This window comes from Peromyscus californicus, unplaced genomic scaffold, assembly GCF_007827085.1.
Source record: "Peromyscus californicus insignis strain IS unplaced genomic scaffold, ASM782708v3 Scaffold_3__1_contigs__length_106647218, whole genome shotgun sequence".
NCBI classification, from domain to species: Eukaryota; Metazoa; Chordata; class Mammalia; order Rodentia; family Cricetidae; genus Peromyscus; species Peromyscus californicus.
In genome coordinates, this window is record NW_026294551.1 from 63,990,765 (window position 1) to 64,007,954 (window position 17,190).

A 17,190-nucleotide genomic window follows, 5' to 3' on the forward strand; every position below is an offset into this window, starting at 1 on the left:
ACGCAACGCCGGGCTGTGGTCCTCCGTTAAGGGCGGGGTAAGACCAGGTGGGCGTGGTTAAGGCTGACCGAAGCCTAGTTAGTTGTCCAGGTTCACCAAATGAGACTGTTGCTGCGGTGGCCAAGCCTGAGTAGGCAAGGCCAGTGCACTACCCTGGCCAGACCCAGTGTGGGCGGGAGGCGGTGGGGACTCTGGGACTTTCCGGTCCGGGCTGCAGGGCGCTGTGCAGTGAGTGGATGGAAGCAGGACAGCCTTGCTACGGGCCCCTGTGCGTCCTTGGTATCTGTGGGAGCCCGTCTTCAGGTTCCTCGTGGCTTTACTGAACAGATCTGCATAGAGAGGATGATTAGGACCACGGGCCTGAGTGCAGGTGTCTGAGATGGTCTGCACTTGGCTGTGCTGGGCGGGGGGTTGGGGGGTGTCTTTTGTCCTATCCCTTGGCGTTTCTATAAATACCCTAGCGCACAGACAGTCAGGGCCTGTTGGAATAGGTTCCAGGCCCTCTCGAGGCTGCCCTGTATTTTCTGTTTATCTCCCAATCTAAATCCTTCTATCTAATATTTCCTGCTGCTCGCACTCAAGAAAGCTCTGGGGAACTGTGGGGTTAGTGGGTAAACGCCCCGCAGGTATCTAAGTTTCCATGCCTGGTTGTTTCCAGGTTTGTTCTGGATGCGACACGGCTTGTCTGGGGGCTCGTGTTGGGCCCAGGTCTGGAAGACAGACATCCAAACTCCAAGTCGGGATGGCCAAACAGCCAACGTGAAGGAGCTAGAGTCACCCGCGAGGAGTATGATTAGAGAACAATTGGTTCTCCAGAGTCAAACTACACGACTTCCAAGCATCCGACTGCTATCTCCCGAGTAGCCCAACGCTAAGGGGTCTTGAAGTACTCCACCGTGTTGAACTTGTTGCAACGGTTATTGTGAGCCCGGGAGGGGGGCTGCTGTGCTGGCTGCAGGACTCTCTGCCGGGTTTCTCAGGAGGACTGCAGAAGGTTGTCTATTTGACTTCTTTTGCTGCCTTTAGGCTTTTGCCACATTGGGTCCCTTGGCGTCATTGTGCCAGAACGTTTTCCTTCCCCTTTCCTGTTTTTTCCTGAGTTACTTATCTCTTATCATCCATCTTAGGTTGCACTGTCTCCTCCCAGGGCTGTCCTGCAATGGGAAGTCGTGGTGTGGTTTGTTTTGTTTTGCAGCCTGGCAGCCAGCCTCCAGAGCTAATCGCATATGCTGACCTGCAAGTGTCTGTCGTTATCAGGCTCTAGAAAGCATGGACCACAGAGCTGCCCTCACTGCCAACCCATGCAGCTGTAAACTGGTGCCTGTAGGACCCCCAACAGGAAGCTCCAATCTCCTTACAAAGGCCAGGTGATCTTCCATCAGCCAACGAGCCCTGGCAATGGCCTAGGAGCCACATAGGCATTGTCTGAGAAAAGGGTTGTTAAGCTTTTCTGCTTCTCCTCTAGTCAGCTGTCCCCCAGTAGCCCTTTTGCTATATGGTCATGCTGTCAGAACAGCTGACAAGGACTCCTCTGGGTGCTGCTGAAAGTGTCTGATTTTATGGACCAGTGAGGTCCAGCAGAGTGTACTAAGTGTTGGGATAATCTTTTTGTACACCATGTGAAGATGTGTCCTTCCTCACTTGCCTAAGGCATCTTCTGATTGGTTTAATAAAGAGCCAACCAGCCAATAGCTAGTCAGGAGAGGATAGGCGGGACTTACGGGGAGAGATAGGAACTGTGAGAAAGAATCTGAGGCATGGGAGATTAGCAGACATGGAGAAAGTCAGATTTACAGTATTGACATGCCATGTGGCAAAACATAGATTAATATAAACAGGTTAATTTAATGTTTTGTTTTGTTTTGTTTCTCTGTGTAGCTTTGTGCCTTTCCTGGAACTCATTCTGTAGCCCAGGCTGGCCTCTGCCTCCTGTGTGTTGGGATTAAAGGTATGAGCCACCAGGTCCAGCATAGAAGGCCATTAAAAAAAAAAAAAGTTTATTTATTTATTATGTATTCAGTGTTCTGCCTGCATGTGTCCCTGCACTCCACAAGAGGGCACCAGGTCCTACTATAGATGGTTGTGAACCACCATGTGGGTGCTGGGAATTGAACTCAGGTCCTCTGGAAGAGCAGCCAGTGCTCTTAACCACTGAGCCATCTCTCCAGCCCCCCTAAGGCCATTTTTTTAACTCACAACTTTAAACCAGACAAAGAGGAGGAAGAGGAGGGGGAAAGTCCTCTGTTCTTCATTGTTTCCTTTGTGCTGAACTTCACCTATCATGGCCACATCACAGTCCACTTTTCAAAAGAACCAGCCAAGAAGTAGCAAGATTTCTCTTTATGAGCAAGACTTGGTGGCTCACACCTATAGTCCCAGCACTCAAGAACCTGAGGCAGGAATATTGTCAGGAGGGCAAGACTAAAATAGGCTATATAGTGAGTTCTAGTCTAGCTTGGTCTATAGCAAGTTCCAGAACAGCTAAGGCTACATAGAGAGAACCTGTCTGAAGAAAAACAAAACAAAACAATAAAATCCCAAATAAATAAATAAAAATTAAGGAGCCAAGAATATTCCTCAAAGTGATATAGATGCCTGCTGCCAGGCTTGACTACCTGATTTCGATCCCAGAAACCTGTGTGATAGAAGGAGAGAGCTCACTGCTGCAGATATCCTCTGAAATCCACACGTGCATCATGTTACATGGGCACCCCGCCCCCAGACACAGAGAATAAATAAATACAATGTAATCTAAAAATAAAAACCAAAACCTTTTTCTTCATGGACTAGTGTCCTTCCACATTGGCAATTAACAGATTGCCTCTTCGCAGCTGTGATTTTGCCTCTAACTTGAACATCTTGCCCACAGTAGACATGACCTGTCCCCACATTGTTGCTGGATCCTAACCGCTCCCTAGGGGGCGGGGGATGAGAAGGTGTGGCTTCAACAAATGCACAGTCACCAGGAGTCAGTTGAAGGCAAATAACAAACTCGTTTATTCAGTAATGGGGAGGTCTTATATACCCTCCTCCCAGCACCCAAGTTGTGTCCCAATCTGGTGGCATTTTGTGGTCATCCCTCATTGGCTGGGCACAATCAGGAACTCTGACAGTGCCTGTTGCTAGGCCCTCAGGCAGACTCCAGGTTGGCTCATAGGAAGTAAATTGTGTGCATGCCTTGGCAACTGGTTTGAGCCAATTTCTTCAATCCTATGGACCTGTTGTATTATACCCACACTAGTACCCGAGCTTCCATGCTGGTCAACTGCAATTTCAAAACCTGCCCCAGGCTGATCCAGCCTACTGGAGTGTTGTGTGCTTCCAGGGAGACCACAAGCAAGCAAGCGACAGGAATGCAGTATATTGAGAGAGGAAGTCAGAATGTGGAGTTTATACGAGGATTGATAATGTGGCATGGGCCTGGGTCACTTCTTTTCCATGCTTTGGACGAAACCTGAATACCTTTATCAGTGCCTGGGAATATTTACGGCCTTGAGGTAGTACCATACAGGACCTGAAGCTTCAGTGATTCTGTCTCAAAGGATAAAATAGAGGAGATTGATAGAGGAGACACACTTGATACTGATCTGTGACTTACATAAAAATACACATGGGTGTGTGAGAATACACTCACTCTGAGAGAGACATTAGGGAAGGAGAAGGTGAATATCTGTTTCCAAATAAGTATCCTACAGAAAGGTAAATGAATGATAGGCAAGATCACCACAATGGGTCTACTGGTTTCAAGAAAATGTTCATGCAACCAAGGCCCCTGTTGGTGGGTAGGAAAACTGAAGCAGGGGCCTTCCACCAAGCAAAATTAGTACCCAGGAAGGGCACACTTGTAAAGGCAGCATCCTGCCCTCATGCCTCATTTCCACAAGGGACACACAAGGTTCTTTTGTTGTTGTTGTTTTGTTTTTTTTTAATTCTTTTTTTTTTTCAGAGTTGAGGACCGAACCCAGGGCCTTGCACTTGCTAGGCAAGTGCTCTACTGCTGAGCTAATTCCCCAACCCCCACAAGGTTCTTTTTGTTTGAGAGGCTGATAAGGACTAAAACAGGAACTCCAAGTTGCAAGATGTGCCAGGATAAGGACCTCTTCTTAGGGACTCTAGTGTGAAAATTGGCTTCTCCTCCTGTCTTTAAACCAGTGGTCAGTTACAACGAGGGTTGCTGTATTGGCTGGTTTTGTGTGTCGACTTGACACAAGCTAGAGTCATCAAAGAGGAAGGAGCCTCAGTTGAGGAAATGCCTCCATGAGATCCAGCTGTAAGGCATTTTCTCAATTAGTGATCAGTGAGAGAGGGCCGAGCCCATACTAGGTGGTGCCATCCCTGTGCTGGTGGTCCTGGGTTCTTTTAGTAAGCAGGCTGAGCAAGCCATGAGGAACAAGCGTGTAAGCAGCACCACCACCACCCCCATCTCACCCTATGATCTCTGCCTCAGCTCTTGCCTCCAGGTTCTGGCCCTGTTTTGACTTCCTGTCTTGAGTTCCTTCATTGATGGACAACAATGTGGAAGTGTGAGCCAAATAAACCCTTTCTAACCCATCCATCTTTTGGTCATGTTGTTTCGTCATAATAATACTGACCCTACCTAAGACATTGTTCAAGAGTCCAAGTCCAAATTCTCTCCCTAGATTAAAGGCTCCTGTAAACAAGTTACATACCTCCAAGATACAACGGTGAGGTAGGCCCAAGTTAAACGTTTCCACACCAGAACGGAAGAATGCTTTGTCCCAAGGACAGCCGAGGTGCATCAGGTGCTAAATCCTCTGGATGTGGCACCATGTGTACACCAGGGTGGGAGTAGCCCTAGGCTACCCTCCTCACACAGTGTGACCAGTTGCAGTCCATGTGGGGCCATGGCTGGTGTCACACACATTAATGTTGGCCCTGCTTTTCTGGGATCTTAGCTGCGCCCCTACTCTGCGGCTTTGATGCCATCTAGGGGTTCAGGAACAGGTTAACTTTCTCTGACAATCAAAGAACTAAAAGGCAGGGGTGAGGCCTGGAGAAATGACTTAGTTGTTAAGAGCACTGCCTGCCAGAGGAACCAGGTTCAGTTCCTGGCACCCACATGGTGGCTCACTACTATTTATAACTCCAGTCCCAGGGCATCCGAGGGCACCGGGCACACACATGCAGGCAGAACACTCATACACTTAAATAATTTTAAAAAGAAAAGGCCGGAAAGATGTGTTACTGGAAATATCGAGTCTTAGGAGAGCCATCATACGGTACCTGGGAAATCAGTGTACCCTGTTGAAGTTCTTATTAATAAAAGAAGCTGAGAACTAACACAAACAGAGGCTCAAAGACAAAGGATGGCCTAAACAGAAGCTCAAGGACAATTCGTTAGTTTCGAAGGAATTCCCAGGGCAGGCAAGGTGTAGCTTTCAGTGTCCTAGTGAATGAAAATGATGACATGACTGTTCCAAGGTATGGTTGAGGGGAAGAGTTTTATTGTAGATAGAGGAAGAGTACAGCCAGAGGCATCTGGAAGATTCCAGAGCAGGGGGGAAGGAAGACTGAACATGTTCAGCAGACTGAAGTGGGCCATGAGAAGGGCATGGTGGGGGTGAGGTGGAGTGGTAAGAGGGAAAGACACTAAAAAGGGACAAGAGAGAGGACCAAGAGAGATGGTTGAGGAGATGGTTTTTACTGTATATATGAGGGGGAGTACAGCCAGAGGCATCTGGAAGGGGCCAGAGCAGGGAGAGGAGTAGTAGGCTAGTCATGATCAGTAGACTGAACCGGGCCATGAGAAGGGCGTGGTGGGGGTGGGGTGGGGAGTAAGAGAAAACAGAGGGACAAGAGAGAGGACCAGGAGCCAAGAGCAGAGGACCAAGAGAGTGCATGGCCAAAATGGCAGGTTTTTATAGGACAGAGAACTGGGGAAGGGAAGGGAAGCCTCTGGGCTGGAGAGGTTTAGGGTAGGGGGCAGGGGTGAGGAGCAGGCAGAAGCCAGGATGCCAACCATTGGGGACTCTGTAACAGGTACTTGGGATGCTGAGACAGCATGAGGATAGCATGCACTTTGTATGCTCATAGGCACCACAGTTAGCCATTTGTCCTGAGTTTCTTTGGGACCTGAGACCAGGGAGGAAGGAGAGTGTCCAAGAGTCATGCTACTTGGGGTAAGGCAGCTTGGAGGGCAGCCACCTGGCAGCAAGCAGCCACATGATGGAAAGTGATGCCGAGCCTTGGTCTCCACTGTCCTGATGTACACCTCTTGGTGGGCCTTTTACCCATGTTTATCTCTGTTCTTTCCTTGCCCAGACTTAGAAATTTCCTTCTCTTTCCAAATCCCTTAGAATTCCTCTTATCCTTCAGTCTAGGAGAAACCAATTAAAAACAACCAAGCCAGGGCTTGAACGCCCTTCAGAACCACTTCTGCAGTGTGCCATCCCATCCAGGCTTCCATAAGGCCCCAGGGCACCAACCATCTCAAGGCAGCCTTGTTCTTTACAGTGAGGGGGCAAGAGCGAGTCCATTCCACCCTCCTAGAGAATATTCCCTCCCTCTCTTCCTCCTTCCCTCCTACCTGCCTGCCCCCACTCCCTTCCTTTCCTCTGTGTACAGTTTTTTTGTTTTGTTTTGTTTTGGTTTGGTTTGGATTTTTGAATAAAAATTAGGGCCATGACCTTAATCCCAACATTTGGGAGGCAAAACCAGGTGAATCTTTATGAGCTGGAGGCCAGCTTGGTCTACAGAACGAGTTCCAGGACAGCCAGGGCTACACAGAGAAACCCTGTCTTGAAAAAACAAAAAATAAAACAAAACAAAAAAGTAAAATTAGACAAAAATGTTTATTATAAAGTCAGCGCATTTTTACTTAAGGATTTCACTTGCAATTCTTTCACTGTGTTGGGAACAGGCAAAAGCACCTTGCCCTAAGTACTGCTGTTGTGACTTCAGATTCCATTTTACTAGCAGGATGAAACAAAGCTCAAGTTCCCAAGCTCTGGGGGAGCCAGGGACTTTCCAATAACTGACCCACTCCTCCTTAAACAATAGAAGCAGTCTGTTATATATCTTTAGTTCTCTAGAAACAAGGTGGCTGTTCCTAACAACAAAAAGAACAACTGAATCTGATTAGTTGAACTGGAAAGCTTGCATTCTATGTTTCATGACAATGATGAAACACTTAAGGAAAGCCTCTAATCTTTAAATCCTGATTGGAGAAAATTGTAACTGTAACTTAGTACAGGTGTTTGTGGTTTTTGTGACTTATAAACCCAACTTCAGCCCAGGGTGGTGGTGGCACAAGCCTTTAATCTCATTACTCGGGAGGCAAAGACAGGCGGATATCTGTAAGTTCGAGGCCAGCCTGGGCTACAGAGCGAGTTTCAGAACAGGCTCCAAAGCTACACAGCGAAACTCTGTCTCAAAAAACAAAAAACCCACTTCAGTCCCTGCTCTGGGCTGCCAGGAGAAGCAAGGCTCCGGAGTCCTTGTCCTACAGCCCTGATCGATCATCAACCCTGTTCACGTGGTGGTTTATTAAAGACTTGGCTGTTTCATGAGCCCATAAGTGATGTCTCTCTCCTTCCTCGTGGTGCCCAGCAGACATGGTGTTAGAAACTGTCCCTCTAGATCACCTTCTTACTCAAAGCTCAGGATTTCTCTCCAAAACAGCTTTTTATGAGGGAATTGATATTTAATTCAGCTGTGCTGCCCACGTTACCACAATTCTTTAAGTTTTGTGTGGCCTTGAACTCACTATGTAGACCGAGCTGGTCTTGAATGCCCAAAGGTCAGCTTGCCTCTGCCTCCCAGGGCTGGAATTAAAGATGTGTACTACCACACCGTCTTATTTTGTCTCTGCTTGAATTAAGGACACTTACCAACTTCAGTGTTCTCCATCTGAGATCTTTGGCATCCAATTTCTTAAAATTCTTTATTTATATTTGGTTTTCAAGACAGGGTATCTCTCTGACTGTCCTGGAACTCACTCTGTAGACCAGGATGGCCTCAAACTCAGAGATCTGAGTGCTTCTGTACCACCACCGCCTGGCGAAATAATTTAATAAACATTTATTTTGGCAAGGTACAATGGTGCACACCTATCTATCTATCTATCTAGATGTTTATTTTGGTTCTTTCCAGATAGGGTTTCTCTGTGTAGCCCTGGCTGTCCTGGAACTCGCTTTGTAGACCAGGCTAGCTTGGAACTCACTGACATCCTCCTGCCTCTGCCTCCAAAGTGCTGGGATTAAAGTCATGTGCCACCACCGCGTGGTGGCGCACACCTTTTTAATCCTACCGTTTGGTTTGGTAGAGGTGTTTCAGGACTACATAGTAAGACCCTATTATGTGTATGTGCTTGAGCCTGAGTGAGTGCAGATGAGATCGTGTAACGTGACTGCTGGGAACTGAACTGAATCTGGTCACTCAGGAAGAACAGCCTCTTGAAATGATTATGCTGTAACGGGTAACCGGCTAACGCGAAGACGGACTAAATGGAGACTCGTTGATTTTTTTTTTATTATTATTTTTAAATTTTATGTGCATTGGCGTTTGCCTGAATGTATGTTTGTGTGAGGATGTCAAGTCCCCTAGAACTCGAGCTACAGACAGTTGTGAGCCGCTACGTGGGTGCTGGGAATTTAACCCGGGTCCTTTGGAAAAAGTGTCATTGCTCTTAACCGCTGAGACATCTCTCCAGCCCTTCCATGCTGATTTTTGCCCCGCTCCTCTCTGGGGTAGGCGGGGTCTGAGCCTAGGAAAAAAAAAAAAAAAGAAAGGCTAATGTGGAATGAGGCGGGGCCTGAGGACACAAGGTCGATGGGCGAAATGGGCGTGGTCTGCGGGGAGGACCGTGCAATACGCCTGCGTAGCAGTGCTGTCCTTTCCCCCCCCCTCCCGTAGGCCCTCGCAGACCGACGCGGTGCTGTGACGTAGTCTTGCGACCGTGATACGGAGTGGGCGGGGCCGGAGAGGGTGACGTACTGTCGGCGGGCAGAGGTGGGAAGTGGTCGGCGCTGGCGATTTTGCGCACTCCGTGTGCGCAGCCGTGCGACTCTCCGGTCTGCCCTAGTGGGCCGGCGCACCGCTGTGACGTAGTCGTGCGGGCGGTCCCTGATGCTGCGGCGCCCGCTGGTCGGGCTGGCAGTGGCCGCCCTAGGTCGCGCCCCTGCGGACGGTGAGTGCGCTGTGCTGCTGATGGCTGGCTGCCCCAGGAAGGAGCGGGATCTGCGGCAGCGTGCTTCCCTTGCGCGCCGCCTCCAGTGACCCCTGTTCTTGTGGCGACGCCTGGTGAACGTGTTTTCCGGGTCCCCAGAACGACAGGGATAGGCACGCGGAGTCCCAGCTGCCAGCAAACCCGCGCAGCCTGTGCCTAGCCGGCGCTCTTCCTCGGCGCCCTGCCCACCAGGCATCCTGGGCAGGCTCAAACACCTGCTTCACCTTTCCGCCGTTGCCGGTGCTGGACTTCGGTGTCTGCAGGCCCTCCTGACGCCTGGGTGTGAATATTGGGATTCGGCTTGTCCCGGGTCGGGGTTTTTGAAGCCACCTTTGGGCTTAGTATTCCCAGGCATCATTTTATCCAACGTGGAAGTGGGCGGGGAAACGGCCTCTGAGTGAGAAGGGTCGTTCAGGTGGTGGCTGGAGGAGCAGGTGACATTAGCCACGTGGTACCCGAGGAGAGAGGGAGAAAGCAAATAAATGACTGGTCAGTCTCGGTTGGGGTCCAAGGAGAGAAGGAAGAATGAGATTTGCTGCTGTGGGTGCTCCTCCAGTTCACCTTTCGGGGGTCATAGGTTAGTTATGGGAGCTACCACTAAGGCGGTTTCCTGTTTTGGCACTAAGGAGCAGAATTTCCTGCTATTCTAGCTCCTGTCTACCCATTTTACCCCTGCCTTCACATATTAGGCTTTTACGCCCCATTGGATGCTACATCAGCCACCGCTGCGGTTTGCCTGGCCTCCTTTGGTGCAGCTCTGGATCTTTGTCTAGGGGGGTAGAGGGGACGAGTAGTTTCCTGGAGTGGTACATTTGAGGCAGTGTATTCTGTTCAGCCACTCTTAAGCTTTCTCTTCTGTCTTGACACATACAAAATGTCCAGGAAACATGTTGAGGTAATGTGAAGAGGCAGGAGTGTGGGAAGAGAGAGCTCTGGCAACAAAAGAAAGGTAGAAGGAGGGTGAGCTCTTGGAAGGCAGCTGTAGGAGGAAGGCTTCTTGCAGCATCCCTGACTCTTCTGGTTGGGCCTCAGTCTTCCCTGCCCCACCCTGTCCCATTCTCCCTGATTCTGAATATGCTGATCCTCAGTTTCCCCTGGCCTTGCCTACAGTAGACCTCAGTCTCCCCTGCCCTATCTCCCCATCCTCCCTGACTCTGCTTGTGCTGGTCCCCAGTCTCCCCTGCCCGGCCATACCCATCCCCTGCCTACATGTACTGGGCCTTAGTGTTCTTTGCCCTACCTACCCCGACCCCACCTCTATTCTCCCTGGTCCTGCTGGGTGGGCCTCATCCACCCCTCAGTCTTCCCTGACCCTCTTTCCTTAGTTTCCCTTCTACACAAGCCAGCAGAAGACAAACCCTGAAACATCCTGGATCTTTCCATTTTACTCTCCTTGGGTTCTGAACCCTTTTTTCCTTTTATGTTCACTCTGCCTGGTGATTATGGCATCCAGGACCCTGTTCAAGATTCAGCTTGTTCTTTTTTTTTTTTTTTTGTCCTTGATGGGAAGAGACACAATCGGAGATGAGTAGTACCAGGAAGGTGCAGCAGCCTGTTCATGGGCTGGCCGATGCTCCTCCAGAGTTCCTTGGGAGGCCGTGGTACATCCATCTGGCTCAGGTAGAGGAATCAGAAAGAAAATGCTTTGGTTGTTCTTGGTGCTGCTGTTGGAAGAGGCTCCTAAATCCTGGGGGTTTCAGGACTGGGATGTGTCACTTACATCTGCCTAGTGTTGTTTGTGTCTTCGGTTGTCAGGAGGGATGTGGTAGCTGTGACGGATTTCTAGTCCTAGTGACCCTAAGGTAAAGACAGGAAGAGGCTGTGTAGGAAGTTGTGTCTAGAGAATGTTCCAGCAGAGCATGGCCCCCCCAGTGCTCCTGTGGAAATCACTTGCATCTTGACTTGTCTTACAGTTAGGGTTTGGGGCTCTTTGTAAGGCAATTGAAGTTTGGGACTAGAAGAGCTAAAGAGATTGGAGTCCAAAGGTTCTTCAATGGTCTCCCCAAAGGAAGTTGCCTCTGAGCAGCACACACTTCTGTAAATGCTAGGGCAAAGACTAGATCTGAGTTTCTGATAATAGCTGTAGCCCTGTGTCAATGTAGTAAATGCCTGGTCACCTAGCTGCTGACTAGAACCCCTCCATACTGCCCCTGCCAGGCCCCCACTGGGCTTGCTCTCTGCCACTGTACCACATAGCTAGCTAGCCAGGGTCATCTGGTGTGGTCTGTGTAGATCCAAGCAAGTGTAGTGTCATAGAGGGTCACCAAGTCTTATCAAAGATCCATGAGCTGCATGTGCCAGACAACACCTACTGGCACTCTTCAGAACCAAGGTGCCAGCAGGGTGGAGCTGGTGTCCTATGTCTTCATGTCTCTTGTGGTTCAGCCCCAGGAGGACAGAAGTTACACACTGTGATTCCCGAGAGTCTGGGCTTGAGAGATTAGATGGCTCAGCAGGGGTGCTGTAGGGAGTGCAGGATTCAGCTGTTGAATGTGTCTGCATGTGCATGCCAGTGTCCATCCTCCCCCGTCTGGTCCTGGCCTACAAGGTGTAGGGTTTTGTCAGGTGAGGGCTCCCACAGTTGGCAGAAATGAGGATTTGAGGCTGGAATCTGGGTGATAACTAACTCATCATTACCTAGAGTTGGAAGCAGGGTGTAGAGTGAGGGATGGGTGCAGGCTGCTCCATTGTCTAATGGGATGGCAGATCATCTGTTTCACCCACGCTTGTCCCTCACTCATGTGCTCTTATTGGCTCTCCGACCTGGAATCCTTTTCTCTGAAGCTTTCTTATCTCCTGCACTTTGGAGCATCTTTCTTAGCTTTGGTTCTTCTCTATTGTCCTGGTACACGTTCCTTTTTGAGTCTCAGCTCTTCTGTTCTCAGTCTCTGGAGTACACCTGTGCAGTGAGCCTACTCAGCCCCATGGTGAGCACTGCCTTGAGCTCCTTTTAAGCTCAAGGGAACCAAGAGCTCCAGACATGGGCCATTTGGAGCGTGCAGATATAGAACCCATATTGGCAGCTGCAGGTCACAGCCTGTGGCCATCACAGGGAGTTTGGAGCCAGCGCAGCACCTTGAGGCGCTCTCATCCTGCGTGCCTGATACAGCAGGCAGAAGGGAAGGCAGCTTCGCAGGAGCTGGGCTGTGTGGTTTGTAGTGCACACTCTAAGGCCAGGCTGTGATGGAAGCAGCAGGGCTCAGTGATTAGGGAAGAGGTTACCTGTGAAAAGGTGGTGATGAGTTGTGGGTCAGGGGAATCCTGGAGCCTGGACTGGAAATGGCATACAGTGGTCAGTGTGATTGAGCTCATACGTCTTTGGGGGAGAACCAGAAGAGAGCAGAATTTTATTGAGAGGCAGCACTGGTGATACTGAGTGAGTTTCTCTAGGTCTCCTTTACTGTATCTTTTTGATAGATGGTCCTATGTACTTCCCAGGGACGTGTGTGTGTGTGTGTGTGTGTGTGTGTGTGTGTGTGTGTGTGTGTGTGTGTGTTTTCAGTATGCACGTGTGATGTGCATGTACCATACACATAGTTCTTGTGCTCCTGTGGGTGACAGAATACCAGCAACACTGCTTTTGTAAGATTACCTCATGGCCTACATTGGGGATTAAGAACACAAGACTTCTCTAAGCTGATGCCCTTCCTGCAGCCTGTGCCTTTTGGACCAGAAGCTGTGTGGGCCTCACCCTTATAGGCCAAAGGTGTTTGGGTTGCCAGGCAGCCCTTCCAGCTCCCAAATAGCCTCCCTGGTCTCCCTGTGCCTAGACCTCAGAGAGCAACAGCTCAGGTCTCAGTCCCTGTGGTGGCTCCTCCCCATCTCTCAGAGCGTTCAGATGCTGCCCTGGTTATTTGGACAGGTGTGGGTCTCAGGAGCAGGACAAGTAACTTCCTTTTCCTTCTTGTGCAGTGGAAGAACAGGGCTGATCTCTTTGCAGCCAGTGCAGGCAGGGGTGGGTGCCCCAGGGATTTATTGTTCAGAAGGGCGGGGTATGTGCTTGGCAGAGATTAATCCCCAGTCTCTCGGTGTAGAGCAGCCGTTAACTCTTCCCCGGCTACCCACGGAGGCTGCAGCACATCAAGTAGGTTGGTGCCATCCTGGAGAGGCAGGAGGGCCTTCATAGACAGGGTCCTGGCTGTGTAAATGAGGGCCTGCTCAGAGGCCAGGCTAGAGGGAGGAACAGGGGGTGAGGTGGTGGTGCTTAGGCATGAACTTGGGAGCAGGTGAGATCAGCTGGTCCTAGGATGATGTTAGAAGAGCTTAAGGAAAGGAGGCTCAGGTCCCAGATCAGACTGACGGAGGAGGTTTCTGCTGTGCTTCCATACCTGGAGCATCAGCTTCTCTCTGGCAGCCCCTACCTGCCCCATGGTGATCCCTGAGCTGCATTCACTTTCCCTTTGGGAGGCTAGGGGGCGCTGTTCCAACTCTTGGCAGCCGCTTGTCCTTTCTAGACAAGTCAGAGATGGTTGCCTGTCTAGTGGGAAGTTTCCCAAGCAGGTTTGAATTGAACAGACTTGAGGATGCCATGTTTGTAGGAACAGGGACAGGAAATTTCTGTTTTCAGACTTGGAACTCCCAGTGGGCAGTGCCATTTATGGGCACCAAAGCCCAGGCTGCAGTGTGAGGTCAGATTCTGGAGGGCAGCCTATATGGGGTGGGACCAGTGAGTGCTGCATTGTCTGTTTCTGGGTCACTTGGCCTGTGGACATCCTGTTGGGTGTGGGTGAGGCTGGATGTTGGAATCCTGTCGCTCTTCCTGCCTGTGTTTACCATCTTTCCAATTGACTGCTGTTGAGGAGGGTTCACTTTATATGGGGATGTTGCCCTTGGGAGTCCCTCATGCCACTGCCTCTTACAGTGCCAGGGTTCCAGTGAGGGCAAAACCCCTCATGTCTCTGATGCCCCTCCTCTCACAGGCATGGCAGGACCTAGGCCAGTGGTGCTGAGTGGGCCGTCAGGGGCAGGGAAGAGCACCCTGCTCAAGAAGTTGCTCCAGGAACATGACAGCATCTTTGGCTTCAGTGTGTCCCGTGAGTGCCTCAGGACCCCGAAGGGCAAGGAACTCAGAGGCTATCCCAGTATTGGACTACACCTAGAGTTCCCAAATGCACACACCCAGCCTAGGAGGTGTTCTCCTTAACCCCGTTACCCTCTCCCTTCCCAGGGCCTCCATCTAGAGTAAGCATCTTGGCCCCAGTGACCTCTTGAGATCTGGTCTGAGCTTTCCACTGGCTGTGAGCACTCCCTGCTGCTGTACAGCCAGAGGACTGAGCAGGCCTGCAAGGGGAGACCCCGGGTAGGGTGGAACGGTTGGACTTCCATCCCTTCAGTGTGTGATAGGTCTTTTTCCTAGATACTACAAGGACCCCACGACCTGGTGAGGAAAATGGCAAAGGTGAGCTGGCCTGCTAACCCAAGGGTCTCAAGAATGAGCTGGGGCGGGGGGGGAGAAGGGGGAGGAGTGTGGGGATTTGCTCTGTGCCTTGGCTGTAACAGAGCTCGGTCCCAGCAGGAGAGCATCTTTTGCCTTTGGGTTGGTGGTTTGATTAGAGTCTGCACCATCAGAGTGCGGGCTGGACCTTCTGCCTGCCTGGTATATGGCAGGGGTATACCCCTTTCCTGTGGAACCTATCGAGGACAGCCATAGCAGTCTTGTGTAGGATGGAGAGAGGGGCCAGTCCAGGCAGGTCTGGGCTTTGGGTATCCTCTGAAAAGCCTTCTTCCTCCCCAGATTACTACTTTGTGACCAGGGAGATGATGCAGCGTGATATCGCAGCAGGGGACTTCATCGAGCATGCTGAGTTCTCGGGGAACCTGTACGGGACAAGGTGGGCTGAGTTTGGTGTGGGCCTGGGGTCATGGATCAGGGTAATCCCAGAATTGTGGCAGAAGGAAGCTCTCCAGCCTGTCTTCTCTGTCATATGATACCCTTTCACTCTCCTGCCTGGGCTGGGATGGCTTGCTTTCCCCCTAGTCTCTGAGCTTAGTTAGTAGGCTCCAGGGAACAGGCAGGCCCAGTCATGTCCCAGGCTCATCTGTCCTCAAGCCATCCTGTGTGACAGGAGCCACGTGAGATAACCTCACATAGGAGAGGTAGGCAGTGATGGGTAGCTCGGGCCTGACCAAAAGCCCAAACTTTTTTGGCTTTTGGCTGCAGGACAGGTACAAAGAGCTGTGCTGTGAGATGGCCTGACAGAGCCAAGGGTGTGCTTGGATATTCTGGGAAATACAGAGGATGCTGGGTTCACGTGAGCCTCTGCTCTACCTAGGCCAGGCCCAGCATGGGCCTTGGGGAGGAAGGGACTGAGCCTTAAGAGGCTACCAAAGTTCAAGGTTTTGCAGCCAATGCATGTATTCCTGAGGATGGCCAGCAGGCAAGAACTCATGTGGGCTTAAGGGCCAGGGTCTTCCCTTGGTCCCACCGAACATCTGCTCACTGCCCTTCCCTGCTCCCAGCAAGGCGGCTGTTCGGGCTGTGCAGGCCATGAACCGCATCTGCGTGCTAGACGTCGACCTACAGGGTGTTCGCAGCATCAAGAAGACTGATCTGCATCCCATCTACATCTCTGTGCAGCCCCCCTCGATGGATGTGCTGGTGGGTACCTGGTGTGGGAGACCTGCAGGGCAGGCCCTGAGACCTGGAGAATACTGACCCAATAAAGGCCTGCATTTCAGGAGCAACGACTGCGGCTGCGCAACACTGAGACCGAGGAGAGTTTGGCAAAACGGCTGGCAGCTGCCCGGGCTGACATGGAGAGCAGTGAGTGCAGTCAGACCACTTACACCTTTCTGAGCGTGTGGCCAGGCCATTCACCAGGAGACAGGGAGAACCAGGGGCAGAGGTGGAGGAGTTGCGGACCTCTCTGCAGAGCCTTGGAGGGCCACGTTTCTCTTCCGACTTGAGAGTGTTGTGGGCATCTTTCTGCAGCTGTGCTCTTGCTTCTGGGCCTGAGCTCGGCCCACATGCAGACACTGTTTTTGAGACCTTTTGCTGTTACCCTATGTGCATATGGCAGCCTGCCTGTCACAGGCAGTGCCAGTTCTCAGGAGAGGCCTGGGGAGGTGCAGTGGTCCATACTCTAGTACTCAGAACCTGATGGGAGCAAGCCCCCGCTGAGGTTCTGTAGAGGAGGGGAAGGAGGAGTTCCATCCAGCCCGGCCATCCTTCTACGGTGGCAGGCAAGAGTAGCTATAGCCAGGTAGCAGGTGGTTGCAGTGGTGTAGGCACAGAACGGGCCAACTCCCATGTGTTCCTGACTCCTGTCTTGTCCCGTCCCCAGGCAAGGAACCTGGCTTGTTTGACCTGGTGATCATCAATGACGACTTGGATAAAGCCTATGCAACATTGAAGCAGGCACTCTCTGAGGTGGGCCCCTCCCCCCGTCCTGTCTTGGAGCAGTCCCCTGCACAAGCTGTCCCATGAGTCCAGCACACCCTGCTGAGGCCGGGGCTCACCCCGTTGTGGACTCTGAGCAGCTGAGGCTCTGAGTACAGGCGCAAAGTCCAAGAGTCCCTGGGGGCCAGGGGAGGGTGTGAGACCAGCCCTCCCTGGTTCCCTGCCTCTCCTGACTTTCTGTTTTGCTTCTTCTTTGGCAGGAAATCAAGAAAGCTCAGGGAACTGGCCATGCCTGAGGGCCTGCTTCCTTCCACGGAGTGATGCCTGTGCCCCAAATATGCTTGGGTTTTGAGGTGGGGTGATCTTGGCCAGGGCGCCAAGGACTTGTAATAGGCTTCCGCTGTGGAGTAGGAGGAGCTGCCCCTTGTCTGGCCACACGGTGGCTCTTCACCCTGTACTGACTTGCTGAGGCTAAAGGACTACGATATGTACCCACACCTATCCTCCCTGGGCTGTCCCTGTCCATATCCCTGTCCCTCCTGCTGGAGCAGGACTGACATTCTAATAAAGTAACTATTGGGTTAGAGTGTCACAGCCTTCCACACTGGGCTATGACCCTTGGCTGCCCACCCCTACCTGGTCAGCCCATAGGAAAGCTGCCATG

At 51.3% G+C, this 17,190-nt stretch overlaps 1 protein-coding gene and 1 long non-coding RNA gene across 4 annotated transcripts; both read left to right on the forward strand.

Annotated features, from left to right (window-relative positions):
- The first annotated feature begins 43 nt into the window (after nucleotides 1–43).
- Nucleotides 44–4,551, forward strand: LOC128122131 (uncharacterized). Its single transcript, XR_008222344.1, has 2 exons — nucleotides 44–268; nucleotides 659–4,551. It is a non-coding gene; the product is annotated as an uncharacterized LOC128122131 (long non-coding RNA).
- Nucleotides 4,552–8,973: 4,422 nt separating this feature from the next.
- Nucleotides 8,974–17,118, forward strand: Guk1 (guanylate kinase 1). 3 transcript variants are annotated; one of them, XM_052757438.1, is made up of 8 exons: nucleotides 8,977–9,148; nucleotides 14,107–14,220; nucleotides 14,544–14,585; nucleotides 14,922–15,018; nucleotides 15,647–15,785; nucleotides 15,866–15,950; nucleotides 16,471–16,556; nucleotides 16,787–17,118. In XM_052757438.1, the coding sequence occupies exons 1-8, from the start codon at nucleotides 9,088–9,090 to the stop codon at nucleotides 16,820–16,822; spliced, it is 660 nt and encodes a 219-aa protein (XP_052613398.1). In that variant the 5' UTR covers nucleotides 8,977–9,087; the 3' UTR covers nucleotides 16,823–17,118. The 3 variants fall into 3 exon arrangements, with proteins under 3 accessions (XP_052613401.1, XP_052613398.1, XP_052613399.1); XM_052757439.1 differs by lacking the exon at nucleotides 8,977–9,148 and adding an exon at nucleotides 9,169–9,467; XM_052757441.1 differs by lacking the exon at nucleotides 14,107–14,220 and having other exon boundaries at nucleotides 8,974–9,148.
- The last annotated feature ends 72 nt before the right edge of the window (nucleotides 17,119–17,190 follow it).

What these genes read in the sequence shown, in the direction of transcription:
- Guk1 (XM_052757438.1), top strand. Translation starts at nt 9,088, where the DNA reads ATGCTGCGGCGCCCGCTGGTCGGGCTGGCAGTGGCCGCCCTAGGTCGC. An exon ending in CCGGGCTGACATGGAGAGCA is followed by an intron (nt 15,951 to 16,470) that starts GTGAGTGCAGTC and finishes TCCCGTCCCCAG; the next exon opens with GCAAGGAACCTGGCTTGTTT. An exon ending in TGAAGCAGGCACTCTCTGAG is followed by an intron (nt 16,557 to 16,786) that starts GTGGGCCCCTCC and finishes CTTCTTTGGCAG; the next exon opens with GAAATCAAGAAAGCTCAGGG.